At 43.2% G+C, this 17,663-nt stretch overlaps 1 protein-coding gene across 4 annotated transcripts in view; it reads left to right on the top strand.

Moving 5' to 3' along the window:
• The window catches only part of Cbx5 (chromobox 5), a 35,468-nt gene that overhangs the window by 11,682 nt on the left and 6,123 nt on the right, over positions 1-17,663 (top strand). Inside the window, exons 1-3 of one of the 4 annotated variants that reach the window (XM_041669739.1) lie at positions 9,380-9,398; positions 9,539-9,638; positions 11,945-12,123. In XM_041669739.1, the coding sequence (XP_041525673.1) occupies positions 9,579-9,638; positions 11,945-12,123 (239 nt within the window). In that variant the 5' untranslated portion in view covers positions 9,380-9,398; positions 9,539-9,578. Of the gene's footprint in view, positions 1-9,311; positions 9,399-9,495; positions 9,639-11,944; positions 12,124-17,663 lie in introns of those variants that run through there. The other 3 variants (XM_041669741.1, XM_041669737.1, XM_041669740.1) reach the window with 3 other exon arrangements.

Below are 17,663 nucleotides of genomic sequence, written 5' to 3'. Positions count from 1 at the left end.
TTTATGGAAGCACTGACTTAACCAAGAAGAAACTCTGATGTTTTTAGCCTAAAAGTTGAAGACAGTAGATTTAGTGCCCATGCAGTACTTGATACTTATTAGGCTCTTAATAATATCCCCAGTCTGCTAAAGTTTTCAAAAAGGAACAGAATGACTGTATTAATCATCTCTTTGGCACAGAATTTGAATTGGGAGTGTGGTTGGAAACTGGACAAAAAGAAAACATCTTACTTGGCTTAAATAACACATCAAAACACTTGAAGAGCTAGATGGTCTGATATCAGCCATCCTCTTGGTCATTTATCTGATGGTAGCCTCTCTTTGCATTTACTATCAATATATTTGAAGTGTAGAGCACACTTTTATTATATTGTGCCATAGTAACTCACACTTAAATGTCAATATTGCAAAGCCCTGCAAGGTTCAGTAACTTCTGGTGTGGTTTGCTCCTCCTATCATCACCTATTATTGTGTGTGTTTTAACAGCTTTAAAATTGCCACAAAGCAAAATTGGTCAGGACCATAATTGATGGCCCAGTAGCTGCCACGGATACGCTTGTATGGGATGAAAGAAATTCAATACTGGCTTGGTTTTATTTATCTAAAATGTAGGGCATGACTTCAATATAATTCATTTCGCAAATACACCAAGGTGATTGCCAAGCGCCATATTGTGCCCTATTTGAAGGAATGCTCTCTTTATTCATGGAAGTTTACCAGTCTGAGGTATTTCTTACTTCAATCATGTAAAGATTCCTTTCTTGTCAGCGTGTATTAATCAGATTGTAGTATATAGACTTATAAATATTCTCAACAGTTAAAGTAGAAACATTTTAGATTGTGGTTATGTAAGTTAATTTTTATGTCTTTGCTAAACAGATTATTGAGCAAATCTAAATTGCCTTAGTCTATATAGGCTCTTCCTTAAAAATAGATGATTAGTTGAAATGACCTGAAGGGGTCTTTGTAAGCCCTAAGCCATTTAAGTCTAAAAACTGGAAACAACACCAGGATAAAAGACTGAGCTTTATGACTGGTATTTTGTTTGGTTTTTGGTTTTTTTGAGATAGGATTTCTCTGTGTATTCCTGGCTGTTCCGGAGCTGGCTTTGAACTCACAGATTTTCGCCTGTCTCTGCCTCCCTAGTGCTGCTGACATTAAAGGCGTGCACACCACCGCCCCAAGGTTGGATGATTGCAAAGTGTTTTATGCATGGTCATAGTTTTATTTAGACAAAGGGCTGTTTGTTTGTTTGTTTGTTTGTTTTTGGAAACAGGGTCTGCTGTGTAACTCTGGCTGACTTGGAACTCACTGAATAGACCAAGATGACCTCAAACTCAAAAAGATGTATTTGCCTCTGTCTTCAGAGTGCTGGGATTATATGTGTACCACTACACCTGGCCTCAGATGATCTGTCAAAGTGATATTCATAAATTCATGGTAATCTACCCAAACATTTTTGTTGCCCATTTTTCTTAAGATTTATTTATGATGAAATCGCAGGATGTGGTGTGTGTCTGTGTCTGTAAGGTGGCAGGTTTATTAGTTCATGTTTCATCACATTGAAAGAGGAGTGCGTATGGAATTAACACCCCCTTGAGAGTGGGGCTGTAAGATAAGGACATTCCTGAGTTACCATTTGAGAAACATTCCAATGATGATGCCAAGTTCTACTTTCTCATAAATCTTGGAGCAGTTGAGGATACAGTATCTGCCCAAGGATTGATTTCCCAGTACCCTAACCAAACTTCATTACAGCTTACACTTAAGAGGAGAAATTCAGTAGATTTTAATAATAGGGAACAAAAATTCAAATAACCTTTATTTGAGATAAGAATTTGTGTGTGTTGCTAAAAATACCAGTTTATCAGACCGATGTGTCAAGTTGTTCTGAGAATTGAGATTGTAGTCCACGTTCATCATAAATAATAACGGTCAGGGTCAGTGTCTGCTGAGGACCCAAACCCAGTCTTGATTATGCCTTATTCACCCCCAACCCCCACCATGTGCTTCTTAAAGCTGTCTTTCTTTTCTCTGAGCTTAAGTCTATATTAATATATCTTTTTAGGGGGGTTCTTTGTGTAGTCTTGGCTTCCCTGGAACTCACTCTGTAGACCAGACTGGCCTTGAACACACAGAGGTCTGCCTGCCTCTGCCTCCCAAATGCTGGGATTATTTTTAACCCCCAAGGTCAAATTTGGGGAGGAGGCACATACATCTCCAGTGGAATTACAGAATGTCCTTTAACAAGTGGTCTATGTCTTAATCTGGAAGAAAAAAAGAAGGAGACTGGATAATACCTGTAACCCCAGTGCTCTGGAAACACAAACAGCACTGTTGTCCGTCTAAAGGGTGAGACAAAATGAGACCTTGTCTCAAAAACAAAAGCCAAATAAAGATCTTTCCTCCTTTGTTCATTGTAGCAGGATGCTTATATAACCAGTAGTTATGTTGTATGGTTGGTTGAAACAATGCCTTTAGCATCTCATTGTTGGGATGTTCTAGGGGTTGTGCTCAGAGCTTTGCACATGGCCAGCATTCCCTTTACTCCTAGATTTCAGTCTCAGCCACTCAGTCTGATTTTAAAGGGTTGAGCTGTAAAAACTAAAGAAAAAAAAAAAACCAGCCTGGTCTACAAGAGCTAGTTCCAGGACAGGCTCCAAAACCACAGAGAAACCCTGTCTCGAAAAACTAAAAAAAAAAAAAAAAAAAGGGTTGAGCTGTAACTGCTGTCCTGCTGTCCACAGGGAGGGCACTTCATCTGTAGTTGCTCTTTCCTCTACTGTAATACATTTGTGTTGTTTATGTGTGTTTGTTAATGATAGGGCTCTTTGCAAATCCAAGTCTCTAACATAGACATTTTAAAAGCTTTTGACTCTTCTTAAATTGGGTGCTCATCTGCTTCTGGTATAGATAGAATGATAGTTATCCCTGTAACAAAACCTGAGCCAACCTGGACAATTGTAGTGAAAATTCTCTGCCATGTTTTTGTTAAAGTGCCATATGACCAGTAGTTTAGAAATCATAAATCCAGTGCAAGATAAAATATTTTTATGCTGTATGTGTTTCATACCTAAGACCGTTGGTACTTCAAGATCCATAAAGAGCAAAAAAACATAAGCAGTTTTTGGCTTGTTTGCGTATCTGTTCATTACTTAAGACTGTCTGCATAGAGCGCTTTAGAAGTTAGGACTGTAACCAACAATTGAAGCTTTACATCAGCTGCAAAATTGGTTTTACTTGTAGTTTCTTGAGACAAGATCTTAGACAATAGCCCAGGTTAGCCTCTTACTTATGCTGATTTTTCCACTTGAGCCTCCCAAGTATACTACCATGCCCAGCTACCCTGAACTGCTCTCTCTCCCGAAGGATCTTAGAGAAGAAACTGAAGTTTCTCTTTGAGTAGAGTGTTGTGTTGCCAGCAATCCCAGAACTAGGCAGGCAGAGGCAGGAGGATTACTGCAAATTGAAGGGCAACATAGTAGGTATATATACAGAGAGAACCTGTCAGGGGGGAAGAGGAAATAGAGGGGAGGAAGCCTGTGCCATGCGAAGCCACTGGTCAATAGCATATTGTATGATAAAGGTGAGCTTTGTATGTGTTTTCTCTTCCTCTGATTTTTAGCTGGGGCTTGCTGTCTGGAAAAATTTTGCTACTTTTTTTGTTTTTCAAGACAGGGCTTCTCTGTGTAATAGCCCTGGCTGTCCGAGAAATTGCTTTGTAGACCAGGCTGGGCTCAAACTTACATAGATTCTCCTTTCTCTGCATCCCAAGTCATCCTGAGCTGGCTTACAGAATTCTTACTGTGATTCAAAAATGGAGAATTCATTGATAATCCATCTGGATACCACTTCCGAATAATTTGGTGAGTGATGCAGTGAATAATTTTATCAGTTAGTTATCATCTCTATCACTTTTGTTCTTTAATTGGTAATGGAAAAAAATGCACCTGATGTTTCATGATCCTTTAAAAAAAAAAAAAAGCCAGGACAGCTGGTATTGAAAAGTAGCAAACAGGATGGAGGGGCTGGAGCAGACTCTGACACCAGGGACTTGTGGGTGGCTTTAGTTCCGTGATTAGTTAATACTGACTGCTGGCCATTATACCTACTGTTTTGAATTGACAAGGACCAACGGATTTTGATTTTTTGTTTTTGTTTTTTTCGAGACAGGGTTTCTCTGTTGCTTTGGAGCCTGTCCTGGAACTAGCTCTTGTAGACCAGGTTGGCCTCGAACTCACAAAGATCCACCTGCCTCTGCCTCCCAAGTGCTGGGATTAAAGGCGTGCGCCACCGCCGCCTGGCTACGACCAACGGATTTTAAGTGTTTTTTTTTTCTTTTTTTTAAATATTTATTTATTTATTTATTATGTATACAGTTAGCCAGAAGAGGGCACCAGACCTCATTACAGATGGTTGTGAGCCACCATGTAGTTGCTGGGAATTGAACTCAGGACCTTTGGAAGAGCAGGCAATGAATGCTCTTAACCACTGAACCATCTCTCCAGCCCCGATTTTAAGTGTTTGGGTTTTTTTTGTTTGTTTGTTTTTGCCTTAATCTTAAGTAGAATTGTATTCCTTCTCTTCTTTCTGCATGTCCCCTCCCCCACACTTTTTTTTTTTTTTTTCGAGACGGTTTCTCTGTGGTTTTGGAGCTTGTCCTGGAACTAGCTCTGTAGACCAGGCTGGTCTCGAACTCACAGAGATCCGCTTGCCTCTGCCTCCCGAGTGCTGGGATTAAAGGCGTGCGCCACCACCGCCCGGCCCCCACACTTTTTTTGTTTGTGTGTATGGGGGCAGTTTCGAGACAGTTTCTCTGTGTTGCCCTCACTGTCCTCGAACTAGTTCTGTAGACCAGACTGGCCTCAAACTTACAGAGATCCATTTCCCTCTGCCCTCTGAGTATTGGGTTTAAAGGTGTGTGCTAGCACCACCATGATTTTTAAAGATTTCATCCGTTAAAGAATCCCTTGTCAGCAGGCGGTGGTGTGCACCCCTTTACTCTCAGCACTTGGTAGGGAGAGGCAGACGACCTCTGAGAAACCTTGTTTTGAAAAACAAAACAACAAAAAAAGAATCCCTTGTCAATGGTTTGGAATCAGTGTGACTCTGCTTGACCATGAAATTCTTTGATGTTTTTCCAGGACTGACTTCTGTCCACCTCCCTTGTTGAGGAACCTATAATGTGAATTTGCCTGGGAAGGTCTGTTGGAGCTCTTCTTTTGGTCCTATGGTTCTAGTTGCTGCAGTCTATGGTGTATAATCCTTTACTAGAAATGACTGAAAGCTGTTTCCCTTCAAAAGGCTCTCCAGAAATTTGAGAGTTCTCACCCCTTCCCACGAAGATTTCCATAAGGATAAGGCTCGTTCTCCCTTGTTCTGCCATAGTATCAGGATTCTGCTTTAATCGCTCCTCATCCTGCCACCCAGATCTCATTTCTCATACCAGAATGCTCCTCCCTTCCAGGCTCAGCTTGAACCACCAGCCTTGATGCTTTATCTGGTCCAGGCTCTAGCCTTAAATTTTCCGATTGGCTTTGTGTTCCATTTGACCCTAATCCACTGGGTTGCACTGTAAAAGAGAATTATGTCCCCTCCATGTCTGGTTGCAGTTCTCATTTCTCACTGCTGGTCCTGAGCAGATCTGGAACTTCACGGTTAAGATAGACGCGTTCCATCAGAACTGTGTCGTCATCCTAGCCAGCTCCTGGTCTGAGTCTGCTCAGGAGATTTACAAGACAGTTGCACACCATTCTTTAAAGAATATTATGGTTGGACTCTGATTCCTGGCATCAGGCCAATTTGATTTGTCAGCTGTTACAAAACCCATTTCCCATAGAGAGAGGGGCCTTGACTCACATGTCCTTCAGCCTGTTCTGCTTTAGATGAATGGGAGTTAGTACATCTGAACCTTTTATTTCCTGGTGTTTTATAAAGGTAAAGGTAGATAACAAGAATATTTTGTACGCTGTTGTGTGTTTGTGTGTGCATGTACACATGTGTGTCTGCTGTGTAGCTAGGGATGCACACCATGGCAAATGTGTAAAGTCAGAAGACAACTTTGTAGTCTCAGTGCTCTCCTTCCACCTTTGGGATCTGGAGATCACACTTGGGTCATCATCAGGCTTGCATAGCAGCTGAGCCATCTTAATGGCTGCCTATGATAGAGCTTTTTCAATGAGTTCAATTCTTTTCTTATTGGGTAGGCCGTGGGGATTTATTACTCAAGGTTTTTCTTTTCAAGATTTATTTTTATTTTATATGTATCAATGTTTTGCTTATGTGTGTGTTTGTGGACCCCTTGTGCTGGCAGAGGTCAAAGGAGGATGTCAGACCCTGGGTCTGGAGTTAGAGATATTGTAAAGCCACTCTGTGGGTGCTCTTCACTGCTGAGCTATCTCCAATCCTGGATTTTCTTTTCTTTTCTGATTTCTTTTTTCTTCCGAGACAAGATCTTGCTATGTATCTCTGACTGGCCTGGAATTCACTCTGTAAAACAAGGCTGGCTTTTAACAATGAACCCACCTGGCCCTGACTCTGCTCTCCAAGTGCTGGGATCGCAGGCCTTTGCTGCTGCTCCCAGCTGTTTGTCCTGTTTCAGTGGTACTGAGATTGGGTAGAAAGCTTAGTTGTTCAAGATCAGTTGTGCCTAGCAAGTTACTACCTTGACCCTATTTTAATTTCTCTAGTGATATATTCACATTTCTTAAATACAAGAGGTGAGGACAGGCATGACAGTCCCAGCACTGGGGTGGCAGGTAGCAGAGGGAAGTGGAGCTCTGTGAATTTGAGGACAGCCAGAGCTACACAGACCCTGTTCTCGAAAAGAAAAGAAAAAAGAGTTGGTTAAAGAAAGTTTTTTGCTTTTGTGTGTGTGCTTGGGGTGCTCATGGAAGCTAGAAGAGGACATCAGATCCCCTGGAGCTGGAATTACAGGTAGTTATGGGTGCTGAGAACTTAGCCTCTGAAGAGCAGCAGCAAGCCGTTAACCGCTGAACCATTGTCTCAAGACCTCTTTAGTTTTTATGGCAATCATTGTAGCCCTGATGGGCCTCACATGTGTGAGCTAGTGGTGGTTTTCTCTTCCACCTTTTGAATGATGGCAGTCCCGCAGAACACTGCACACTGCACACTGTTTGGGGAAATAGCTCTGGGTAAAGGAGTCTGCTGCTCAGCCTGATAAGCTTCATTCAATGTCTGGAACTCACATAGTAGGAGGAGAAAATCAGCCCCATAAGCACACCATGGTATGGCAGGCATCCATCTGGATATAGATATATAGGTTAAAAGGCTGTGATGGTGCTCTACATAGCGGTACACACCTCTAATCCCAGCACCTAGGAGGCAGAGGCAGACAGACAGAGGTGTGTGAGTTCAAGGCCAGTTTGGTTTAAATAGTGAGTTCCAAGACAGCCAGGGAAACAGATGCCCTCTTTTGGGCGGGACACGAATACACACACACACACACAGAGACAGAATAAATAAATATATATGTAAAGGTATGTGCCACTGTTGCCCAGCCCCTGATACTTCTATTTGATGGCCAAAATTACCACCATTTTCTACTTTCGAAGCTCCCCCCACCCATTGGCCTTAAACTGAGAGATCTTGGGTACTGTGAGTGAAGGTGTGTACCACCTGGTAAGGCAGGCCTTCATTTCTTAGGTTCTTATACAGGTATGTGTGATATATTGTCCTCCCATTTCTCTCCCCTCTTTTTTTAGTGCCTTTTCTCCCCTTATACAGATTTAGTTCTACATACATGATTTTATATGTTTCTATTAGAACTAGGAGCCACCATTGAGAGAACATACTATATTTATCTTTCTGAGACTGGCTTGTTTTTATATGATTATCTCCAGTTACATCCGTTTTCCTGAAAATGATATAACTTTATTCTTCGTGTCTGAAAAAGATTTCATTGTGTATATATGCATTTTATTTACCCACCCCTCTGTTGCTGGATGCCTAGGTTCTGTATTTTAGCTGTTATGGATAGCATTGCCATAAACATGGTTGTAGTGTATCTCTATGGTATGGTGACTTGTTCTTGTTTTTTTTTTGTTTTTTTAATTTTATGTGTATGAGTGTTTGCTTGCATATATGTCTGCATACCACATACATGCCTGTTGCCCTCAGATGCTAGACGAGGGTGTCAGATCCCATGGGACTGGAGTTACAGGTGGTTGTGAGGTGCTGGGAGCTGAACCCTGGTCCTCTCCACAAGAGCAGTAAGTGTTTAAAATCATTGATTTATCCATCTCTCTGGCCCCTGACAAAGTAAAGCCCACCTTCTTTTTTGTGTTCTCCGGTGGAAGCAGCATTAGCATGCATGAGGAGGGTCTGGCACCACAAAGTTTTAAATTTCTGAATGTGGAGCAAATACAGTTTTGGATCTCTAAGATGTTTGTTGCAGTCAGGTGAAAGAACACCGTGTATTGTAATCTGGTGTCATGTGACACAGGCTGGCCATGAACCAGCTATGTGGTTCGTCGTGCTTAATCTTCTTCCTGTTATTATTATGTCCTCCTTTCCTTAGGTTTTAGGATTACTAATATAAATTGCTAAAAGTTTATTTTATAGCATTACAAGAAAAACCAACAGGCATAACTAACAAAATACTTCAATTTAACCATAATGGCTGTGGCCAACTTGCTCACCCTATTTTTTTCTTTTTTTTTAAACTAAAGGACTAATTTTTCTCACCTGTAAATTCAATTGAAGGGTTCTTTTGTGAGTTGGGATGTAGCTCAGTAGTCTATATAAGGCCCTGGATGCATACCCAGCTATTGTTTTAAGTCTTTGGGTTCTAGTTCTGTTGTAATTCTCTCGAACAAGAAAAGTGACATAGTATCATTAAAATACTTCCCCCTCTCCCTTTTCCTGTTGCTTCTTTCCCTCAAGCAATTTTAATTAACTGTACAGTGACAGACGGTGGAAAAAGCTTTGTCCAAAGTGCTTCTAGAGGAGGGTGGTTGTAAGAGCCTTCTCTTACCCCTCCCCCCGTCAGTGAACTGTGATCCTGTTAGGTGGTCCTAAAATGCTATTGATTAATTCACAGCTTTTAGAGGAATAAGCCTAAATTTTGGACTTTAAATCAAAGAACTAACTCCCCTGAGCTCTGAAAGCCTTGGCCTTGGGGCCAAGGGAGGTACCTTCCAACTTCTCCACCCAGTCTGCAGTGAAAAGGAAAGTTAAGCCTTTTAACTTTTTCATTTGCCTCTCCCTCTTAGTCTAGTAAGGCTGCCAGTTGCCATGGTAACGGACTGGGACAGCTGCGCAGTGGCGCCCAGGCAGCTGCGTGGGGGCGGGGGAGCTGCCAGCCCGCCAAGCCCCAGACCTGGGAGGGGAGGCCCCTCCTGTTAGCCCAGAGGGAAAGAACGAACTGGGGCGATCCGGTAGGTAAGGGACGGAACCCCTATTGATCTACTTAGGGCTTTTCTTCAGCATGAAGGTATAAAGAAAAAAAATTCTCTTCCTCCCTCAAACTGTAGAACACATATGTAAATCCTTGTTTTTTTTTTTCCTGGTGAGGCAGGGAAGGCCATAGCCACAATGCTTAGCTGCATGCTTCCAACATGGGGCTGGTTTTAACCCAGCGCTCTGACCTAAACTGCTCAGCTCACGGAAATTCCAAGGTGAGTGGGGGTGGGGGTGGGGTACTCTCACTGGAATATGACATTTCCTGTCTGGTGAGGTCGGTGGCTGTTCATTTTAAATAAACCATATATATATATATATATATATATAAAATTTTTTTGATGCCTGGGAGTCTTCTAAATTAATGAAAAGATTATTTGAAAATCTTATACCTACATTCCCCCGTGCCTTCTCAAATAAAGTTATTATAGGTCAAAAATTAATACAAGCAATTTCTGAGACTGGCTTACCTAGTGCTAATAAGTTCTGTAGGTAGTAGGATTGTTAACACTATATTGCTGTAATGGTTTCTTAAATTACTAATTCAGAATAAATTGATAAATACAACTTCTGCTTCTTTGACTTGAAAATTGTGAAATTAGTTGCCCTTTCTATTCCTGAGGTTGACTTTCTGGCCAGGATGGGAATGCTCTGAAAAACAGGTTTAGAGATTTATAGCAAAATAACAATGGAGTCAACTAAAATACTAATTCCTGCTATTTGCTAATCCAGACTATAGGACTATGGTTCAACAGTGTGGGAATTTTAAAAACTAGATTCTCTGTTGAGCACCCCTGACATGCATATTTCTGAGCTTAACTCAGTTTCCATTTGTGCTGCATTGCCCTGGCTTTCCTGGGCAATGAATAGTCCGCTGTGTTCTGAGGAGCTGCGTGTTGATGCAGAGGCTGGGGCCAGACTTCCCCTCCTCTTCCTTTGGCCCGAAGTCAGCCTCAGTTAAGAGGCAAGGTACCTCCTAACTATTTGGATTAGTTGAGCCCTGGGAATTACAGGCTAGTCCAGTAACTAATTTTGAACTTTTTCTCTGCCCTTCTTCCTTTTTTCCCGCCCCCCCCCCCCTTTTCTTGTTGTTGTTGTTGGTTGGTTTGATTTTCGAGACAGGGTTTCTCCGTAGCTTTTGGTTCCTGTCCTGGAACTAGTTCTTGTAGACCAGGCTGGCCTCAAACTCACAGAGATCCGCCTGCCTCTGCCTCCCGAGTGCTGGGATTAAAGGCGTGCGCCACCATCGCCTGGCTCTTCCTTTCTATTCCCAAATGAGCTTGCTAAAAAGGAGGCTTAGTGTGTCTGAGCTGTTAGCCTTGCTTTTGTGAGCTGATGGACACGCTGAAAGGACGGGTTCAAGCATTTTAAGGAAAATGTACCAAGTCACTAGAAATGTGGCCTAGAGATGGCCTAGGTATGTGTGTGCTGTGTGTGTGTGCTCTGTGTGTGTGTGCCCTGCGTGTGTGTTTGCTCTGTGTGTGTGTGCCCTGCGTGTGTGTGCTCTGTGTGTGTGTGCTGCGTGTGTGTGTGTGCTCTGTGTGTGTGCCCTGCATGTGTGTGCTGTGTGTATGTGTGCTCTGTGTGTGTTCTGTGTGTGTGTGCCCTGCGTGTGTGTGCTGTGTGTATGTGTGCTCTGTGTGTGTGCTCTGTGTGTGTGCTGCGTGTGTGTGTGCTCTGTGTGTGTGTGCTGCGTGTGTGTGCTCTGTGTGTGCTGTGTGTGTGTGCTCTGTGTGTGTGCTCTCTGTGTGTGTGCTCTGTGTGTGTGTGCTCTGTGTGTGTGTGCTCTGTGTGTGTGCTGCGTGTGTGTGCTCTGTGTGTGTGCTCTGTGTGTGTGCTGCGTGTGTGTGCTCTGTGTGTGTGCTCTGTGTGTGTGCTCTGCGTGTGTGTGCCCTGCGTGTGTGTGTGCCCTGCGTGTGTGTGCCCTGCGTGTGTGTGCTCTGTGTGTGTGCTCTGTGTGTGTGTGCTGCGTGTGTGCTCTGTGTGTGTGCTGTGTGTGTGTGCTGTGTGTGTGTGCTGTGTGTGTGTGTGCTGCGCGTGCTGCTAAGAGACTGCTCAGAGAACAGAGAAGTTACTTTTCAGTGTTTTGAGGGGGAAGGTTTCTTTCTTCTTTTTCTTCATTTTTTTTTTATAAAGACCTTTAGTCACCTTGGAGGAAAAGATTTTTATTTTTCTTGGTTCCTTTAACTGAAGGTTTCCCACATTTCTCTTTGAGTTCCTGGCTCACAAGTAGATGCAGAAACACTGAAGAGTAACATACCATGCTATTTGCCTTCTTAGAATATGAAATTAAGGGAGTTAAACAATTGTGCCATCTGATAATTTTTGATCTTTTCATCTGAAGAGAAGTTGTTGTTAGGGAAATGTGCAGATTGACCCATTTACAAAATAAATTTGTAGCCCTGTCTTAGAATAATTGTATACACAAAAAGAAGGGTATGGGTTGACGTGTGCCCTCTATTCCATCAAGAAGTGACAGTTTTAACCCTCGCGGATTGTGACCATTTTGTCTTTCCCTTCTCAGGAACCTGGTGGCCTTAGTCCTGCAGGTGAATCAGCGTGCGACATGGGAAAGAAAACCAAGAGGACAGCTGACAGTTCTTCCTCAGAGGATGAGGAGGAATACGTCGTGGAGAAGGTGTTAGACAGGCGCATGGTTAAGGGGCAAGTGGAGTACCTGTTGAAGTGGAAAGGCTTTTCTGAGTAAGTGCTTTCTTTTCCAGGCGTTAGAACAATGTAGAGGTAGAAACCTTTAGTTTACTTGCCCACGAGCCAGTGTCTACCTTTTTCCTATTTACACCCAAAATAAGACTCAAGAGAAGCAGCAGACCACATAGTCTCCCCACCATGGAGCTGATGTTTAATGATTTTATTTTGAGGGATAATGTAAGGAATGCTTGGGAGCACAGACTTGGGAGCCAGATTTTCTGGATCAGATTCTTACTCCACCCTTTTAAGATACAGGTGGATGAGCTCACCTGATTTCTTTTATTATTGTTATTTAAGAAATTCTTTTCTTGCCAGGTAGTGTTGGTACACACCTTTATTCCCAGCATGGAGGCAGGGTAAAGGGGGAGAGGGCAGAGGCAGGAGTCTGTCTGTGACTTAAAGGCCAGCCTGGTCTATAAAGCAAGTTCCAGGACAGCCAGGACTCAAAGAGAAGCCCTGTCTTGAAAAACCAAAAAATAAAAACTTTTATTATTTTGTGTGTGTGAGTGGCTTGCCTGCATTTGTGTTGTCTGGTCCCCACGGTCCAGAGAGGGCATCGCAGCAGTTAGAACAGGAGTTACAGATGCAGGTGAGTGCTGGGAACCAGACCATGGTTCTCTGGGAAAGCAGGCAGTGCTCTCAAACACTGAGCCATTTCTGCAGTCCATTGACTAATTTCATAATCATTTTTTTATCCTTTAATAAAATAGGAATAAGCCGGGCAGTGGTGGTACATGCTTTTAATCCCAGCACTTGGGAGGCAGAGACGTTTGGGGCCAGTCGGGTCTACAGAGTAAGCTTCAGGACAGGCTTCAGAGCTACTACAGAGAAACCCTGTCTTGAAAAACCAAATAAAATAAAGTAGGGATAAGAGGTGGGTGTAGCTTAGGAGTAGAGTGCTTTCACCTGGCACACTCGGGTTTGATCCTGAATTTGGTCCTCACACATGCCAGGAAAAGAAAAAAGATAAAACCAGGGTTAAGGATATAGTACTTAGAAGTCTCACTAAGTGTGAGTAGACAGCTTGTCATGGCAAGTGTGAACATTTGAATTTAGATAACGAGAACCCATACAAAGTCAGGCACATTCATCTCTCCCTGAGAGATGAGACAGAGAAGAGAATCCCTGAAGGCTGGAGGGACAACTAGCTTGGCATACATAGCAGTGAATAAGGGAACCTGTTCAAACAAGGTAGGAGGCCAGGACCCTTGGCAGGAGAGGAAGCTAAGTTGGGGCAGGTAGAAGTTGGGAGCACTAGTTTTTCCCCCCCGAATCCAGGTGGCTAGGTTTGGGTCTAGCTCTGGCCTGTGCCAGTAGCTAAAAAGCCTCAGGCAAGCGGCTTTTTTGTGAATTCATACCCCAAATGTTGGGTGCCAATTGTAGCATGATTAATAAAAACTCAGAGACAGATATTGGGGTTTGACCTAAAGTTCAGAGAGTAAAAAGATCAGCCTTACAGATCAGGCATTGGTGACGCACACATTTAATCCCAGTAGCCACAGTAGTTTGCCATAGAAACCGGGTGGTAGTGCACGCCTTTAATCCCAGCACTCAGGAGGCAGAGAGAAGACAGGTAGATCTCTGTGAGTTCAAGGCCAGCCTGGTCTTGTTCCAGGACAGGCTCCAAAACTCCACAGAGAAACACTGTCTCTCAAAACAAAAAAAGACTTATGTTTATGAATTCTTTGCCTGAATGTATAGCTTGTATATTGTACATGCCTCGTCAGAGGAAGGAACAGGGGGCTGGGAAGATGGCTCCGTGGTTAAAGAGCACTGACTGCTCTTCCAGCTTCAAATCCCGGCACCCACATGGCAGCTCACAGCTCTCTGTAACTCCAAGACCTGAGACCCTAACTCAGACATACATGTAGGCAAAATTCAATGCACATAAAATAATAAAAATAATGATTGTAAGCTACCATGTAGGCACTGGGAATCACATCCAGGTCCTCTACAAGAACAAGTGCTCTAAATCACTGAGTCTCTTCTCCAGACAGGGTTCTCTGTGGCTTTGGAGCCTGTCCTGGAACTAGCTCAGACCAGGCTGACCTCGAATTCACAGAGATCCACCTGTCTCTGCCTCCCTGGTGCTGGGATTAAAGACGTGCATCACCACTGCCCAGCCACTTCTGCACTGCCGCAGTAGAATCTGTTTCCCACAGAAACGTCACTAGCTAGCACCATTCAGCCTTTGAACCCAAGGTTTCTTTTTAGCAACTTTTGTCAAGCTAAGTGCAGGTTACAGATGCTGCTTGTGTGGCTTACAGACTTATTGTTTGCTTCTGTGATTCATTACAGGTTACAGGTGTGTCTCAGATAAAAACAAACTTGTATTTCCTGTCTAACCAAAGAATTATGCCTCTGGGTAGGGAAAGGGGTAATAGTTTTCTTGCTGTAATTTCACAAGATGGTTGTAGTTTTAACTTTCTAGAACCCATGCTATAAATAGAAAATACAGAGGACAACCTTGAGAATATCAAAATTGAAACACACATGTTGGTTCTTTCCTATAATCTATTTGGAAGGCTGAGTCAAGAGAACTGCCAAGCTGGGCGGTGGTGGCGCACACCTTTAATCCCAGCACTTGGGAGGCAGAGGCAGGCGGATCTCTGTGAGTTCGAGGCCAGCCTGGTCTACAAGAGCTAGTTTCAGGACAGGCTCCATAGCTACAGAGAAACCCTGTCTCGAAAAACCAGAGAGAGAGAGAGAGAGAGAGAGAGAGAGAGAGAGAGAGAGAGAGAGAACGAGAGAGAGAGAGAACTGCCGAGAGTTCAAGACCATCTTGGGCTACATTTTAAGACTTTAAAAATTCAGGGAATAGGTGCATGTGGCAGTGTACTCCTAATCTCAGCAGAGACAGTCGAATCTATTAGAGGCCATCCTGGTCTACCTAGCAAGTTCCAAGGCAGCCAGAGACCCTGGGTTAGATGAAATAACAAAAAATAAATAGAAACCCATAGAGAAGGCTGGGAATATGTCTCAGTAGAATGTTTGCTTGAGATAGCTAGAACCCTGAGCTGGGCCCGGTTCCACATAGAGGAGGTGTGGAGCCACGTGCCTGTGAACCCAGTGTTCAGAAGGGAGAGAAGTTCAAAGTTATCCTTGACTACATAGTTTGAGACCAGCCTGGGCTACATGAGGCCCTCTTCCCCCAAAAACTGTTTTCTACACTATAGGGCTTCCTGTTTTGTCTGATTGTACTATTTGAGATTGTGTGTATGTATGTGTGCACCCTCACGCGCGCACACACAACTTAAGTATCTCATTTGAATTAATGCATTCCACCTCTTACTTGCTAGAGTTTGGTTACAAATAACATCTACCGCAATAGAAATTGGAGGTATGTAACTTGTAGGCCCATTATTTCTATATGGTGTGGCAGCCAGGCTCTGAAGCCATAGGCCCTGCCTGAGGTGGTCACGTAGCGCAGACTGGCTGTCACTGCCCTAACAAAAGCCAGGATGTGCTGCTCCTATCTCCTTTGTTAGAAATGTAGATCTCCTGGGGAGAGGTGTTTGCTGAAGCTGAGGACTCAGTCGCAGGTGTTTCCCTAGCCCTGCGCCCCCTCCCTAAAGAAAATATTAATGAGGTATCCACCTTGGGTGGGGGTGGGGGGGGATAAGAGATGTTTTGTGCGGGTAGATCTTGAGGATGGGGAGAAACCTGAGATGCCCTTCAGTGATGATGGTGTGACCTGTGTCTGGTTATTTCTCGCACCTTGGTACCGGTCCAGATAGGGAAAGATAGTTTGTATGTTGGGGTCTTTGGTCCCTGACAGTAACTTTATTAAGTTAACCTCTTTCTGCAGGCTACTGATGTGTGTATAAAACCACACTCTTTACGCACTTAATTAAGCAGTTAAATTTGTTTTTTTTTTTTTGTTGGGAAGCTGTTCAATGGATTGAACCCATGAGCCTGACTTATGACTGGAACAAACATGCTTACCACTGAGCTATTTGCCCACTTTATAGACTGGGTTTGCTTATTGTTTTTTTTTGTTGTTGTTGTTTTAGTTTTCAATTGTGTGTGTACCTGCCTGCCTGCTTGCCTGTCTGTGAGGGGTGTGAATGCTGTGCAGGTGCCTCAGAAGGCACTAGATTCCCTATAACTGGAGTCACAGATGTTCAGGTCCTCTGCAAGAGTAACAAGCACTCTTAATCACTCAGCCATCTCTCCAGCCCCAAAACTGGGAGTTTTAAAAAGGTTTATTATGGTGTAATTTATGTATCATAAGAGTACCACTCACACCTGGTAGTAGTGGTGCACACCTTTAGTCCCAGCACTAAGGAGGCAGAAGCAGGCAGTTCTCTGAGTTTGATGCCAGCCTGTTCAACAGAGTGAGTTCCATGACAGCCCCCCAAAAAGAAAAGTCACCCACTGAAATTGTACAATTTGATGTTTTCTGTTTTATTTTTGAGATAAGTAAGACAGGGTTTCTCTGTTAACCCTGGCCTCAAACTCCTGAGTGCTGGGAGTAAATGTGTCTACCCTGTACCTGGCTCAGTTGTTTTTGTTTGTTTGTTTGTTTTTTAAGATTTATTTATTATGTACACAGTGTTCAGCCTCCATGTATGCCTGCAGGCCAGAAGAGGGCGCCAGATCTCATTACAGATGGCTGTGAGCCACCATGTGGTTGCTGGGAATTGAACTCAGGACCTTTGGAAGAGCAGGCAATGCTCTTAACCTCTGAGCCATCTCTCCAGCCCGTTTTTGTTCTTTTGGTCAACATCTGTGAGACTGTTACAACGCTCCCATTGTAGAGCAGTTGTTTCTTTCTGTTGCTGGATTCTGTTCTCTTATAGTTGCACTACATCTTGTTTATTATCAGTTGATGAGCATTTGGGTTTTTTGTTTGGACTATTAAAATGTTGCTACAGGGTTACGGATTAACATAAAATCCAGGTTTAGGTTTGATTCCCCAGCCCTAAAAATAACACTTCTTCTGTAATAATTTAATAATTATTCCCCTGGACCACAAAAAAAGGGTTTCTCTGTGTAGCCTTGGTTGTCCTGAAACTCACTTTATAGACTAGGCTGGCCTCGAACTCTGGTATCCGCCTGCCTCAGCCTCCCAGGTGCTGGGATTAAAGGTGGGTGCCACCAATCCCAGCAGCCATGATTCTTTTTTTTTTTTTTTTTTTTGTGGTTTTTCGAGACAGGGTTTCTCTGTGGTTTTGGAGCCTGTCCTGGAACTAGCTCTGTAGACCAGGCTGGTCTTGAACTCACAGAGATCCGCCTGCCTCTGCCTCCTGAGTGCTGGGATTAAAAGCAGCCATGATTCTTCACACAACTTTGTGTGAACATATTTTTCCCCAAGTTTCTTCAGTGAAATAAGATCAAATTTGTTGGATTTTTTTTTCTCTGCAGAGCTGGGGGTTGGTATTACATGTGCTAGGCAAGTACCTTACAACTGAACTATATGCATATACCCCAAGCCTCTTGTTAAATATTTATTACATGTTCTCTTTAAAATAAGCTTATCAGTCTTAAGTTTTGCAGAGATGGTAAGTGTGTAAAAATAGGGCATTATCCAA

Source organism: Microtus oregoni, unplaced genomic scaffold, assembly GCF_018167655.1.
Source record: "Microtus oregoni isolate MIOR12 unplaced genomic scaffold, Mior012 000019F_ref0000042, whole genome shotgun sequence".
In the NCBI taxonomy this organism is placed as follows: Eukaryota; Metazoa; Chordata; class Mammalia; order Rodentia; family Cricetidae; genus Microtus; species Microtus oregoni.
Note: the sequence above shows the minus strand (reverse complement) of the source record. Positions and strands in the feature narration are given on the sequence as shown.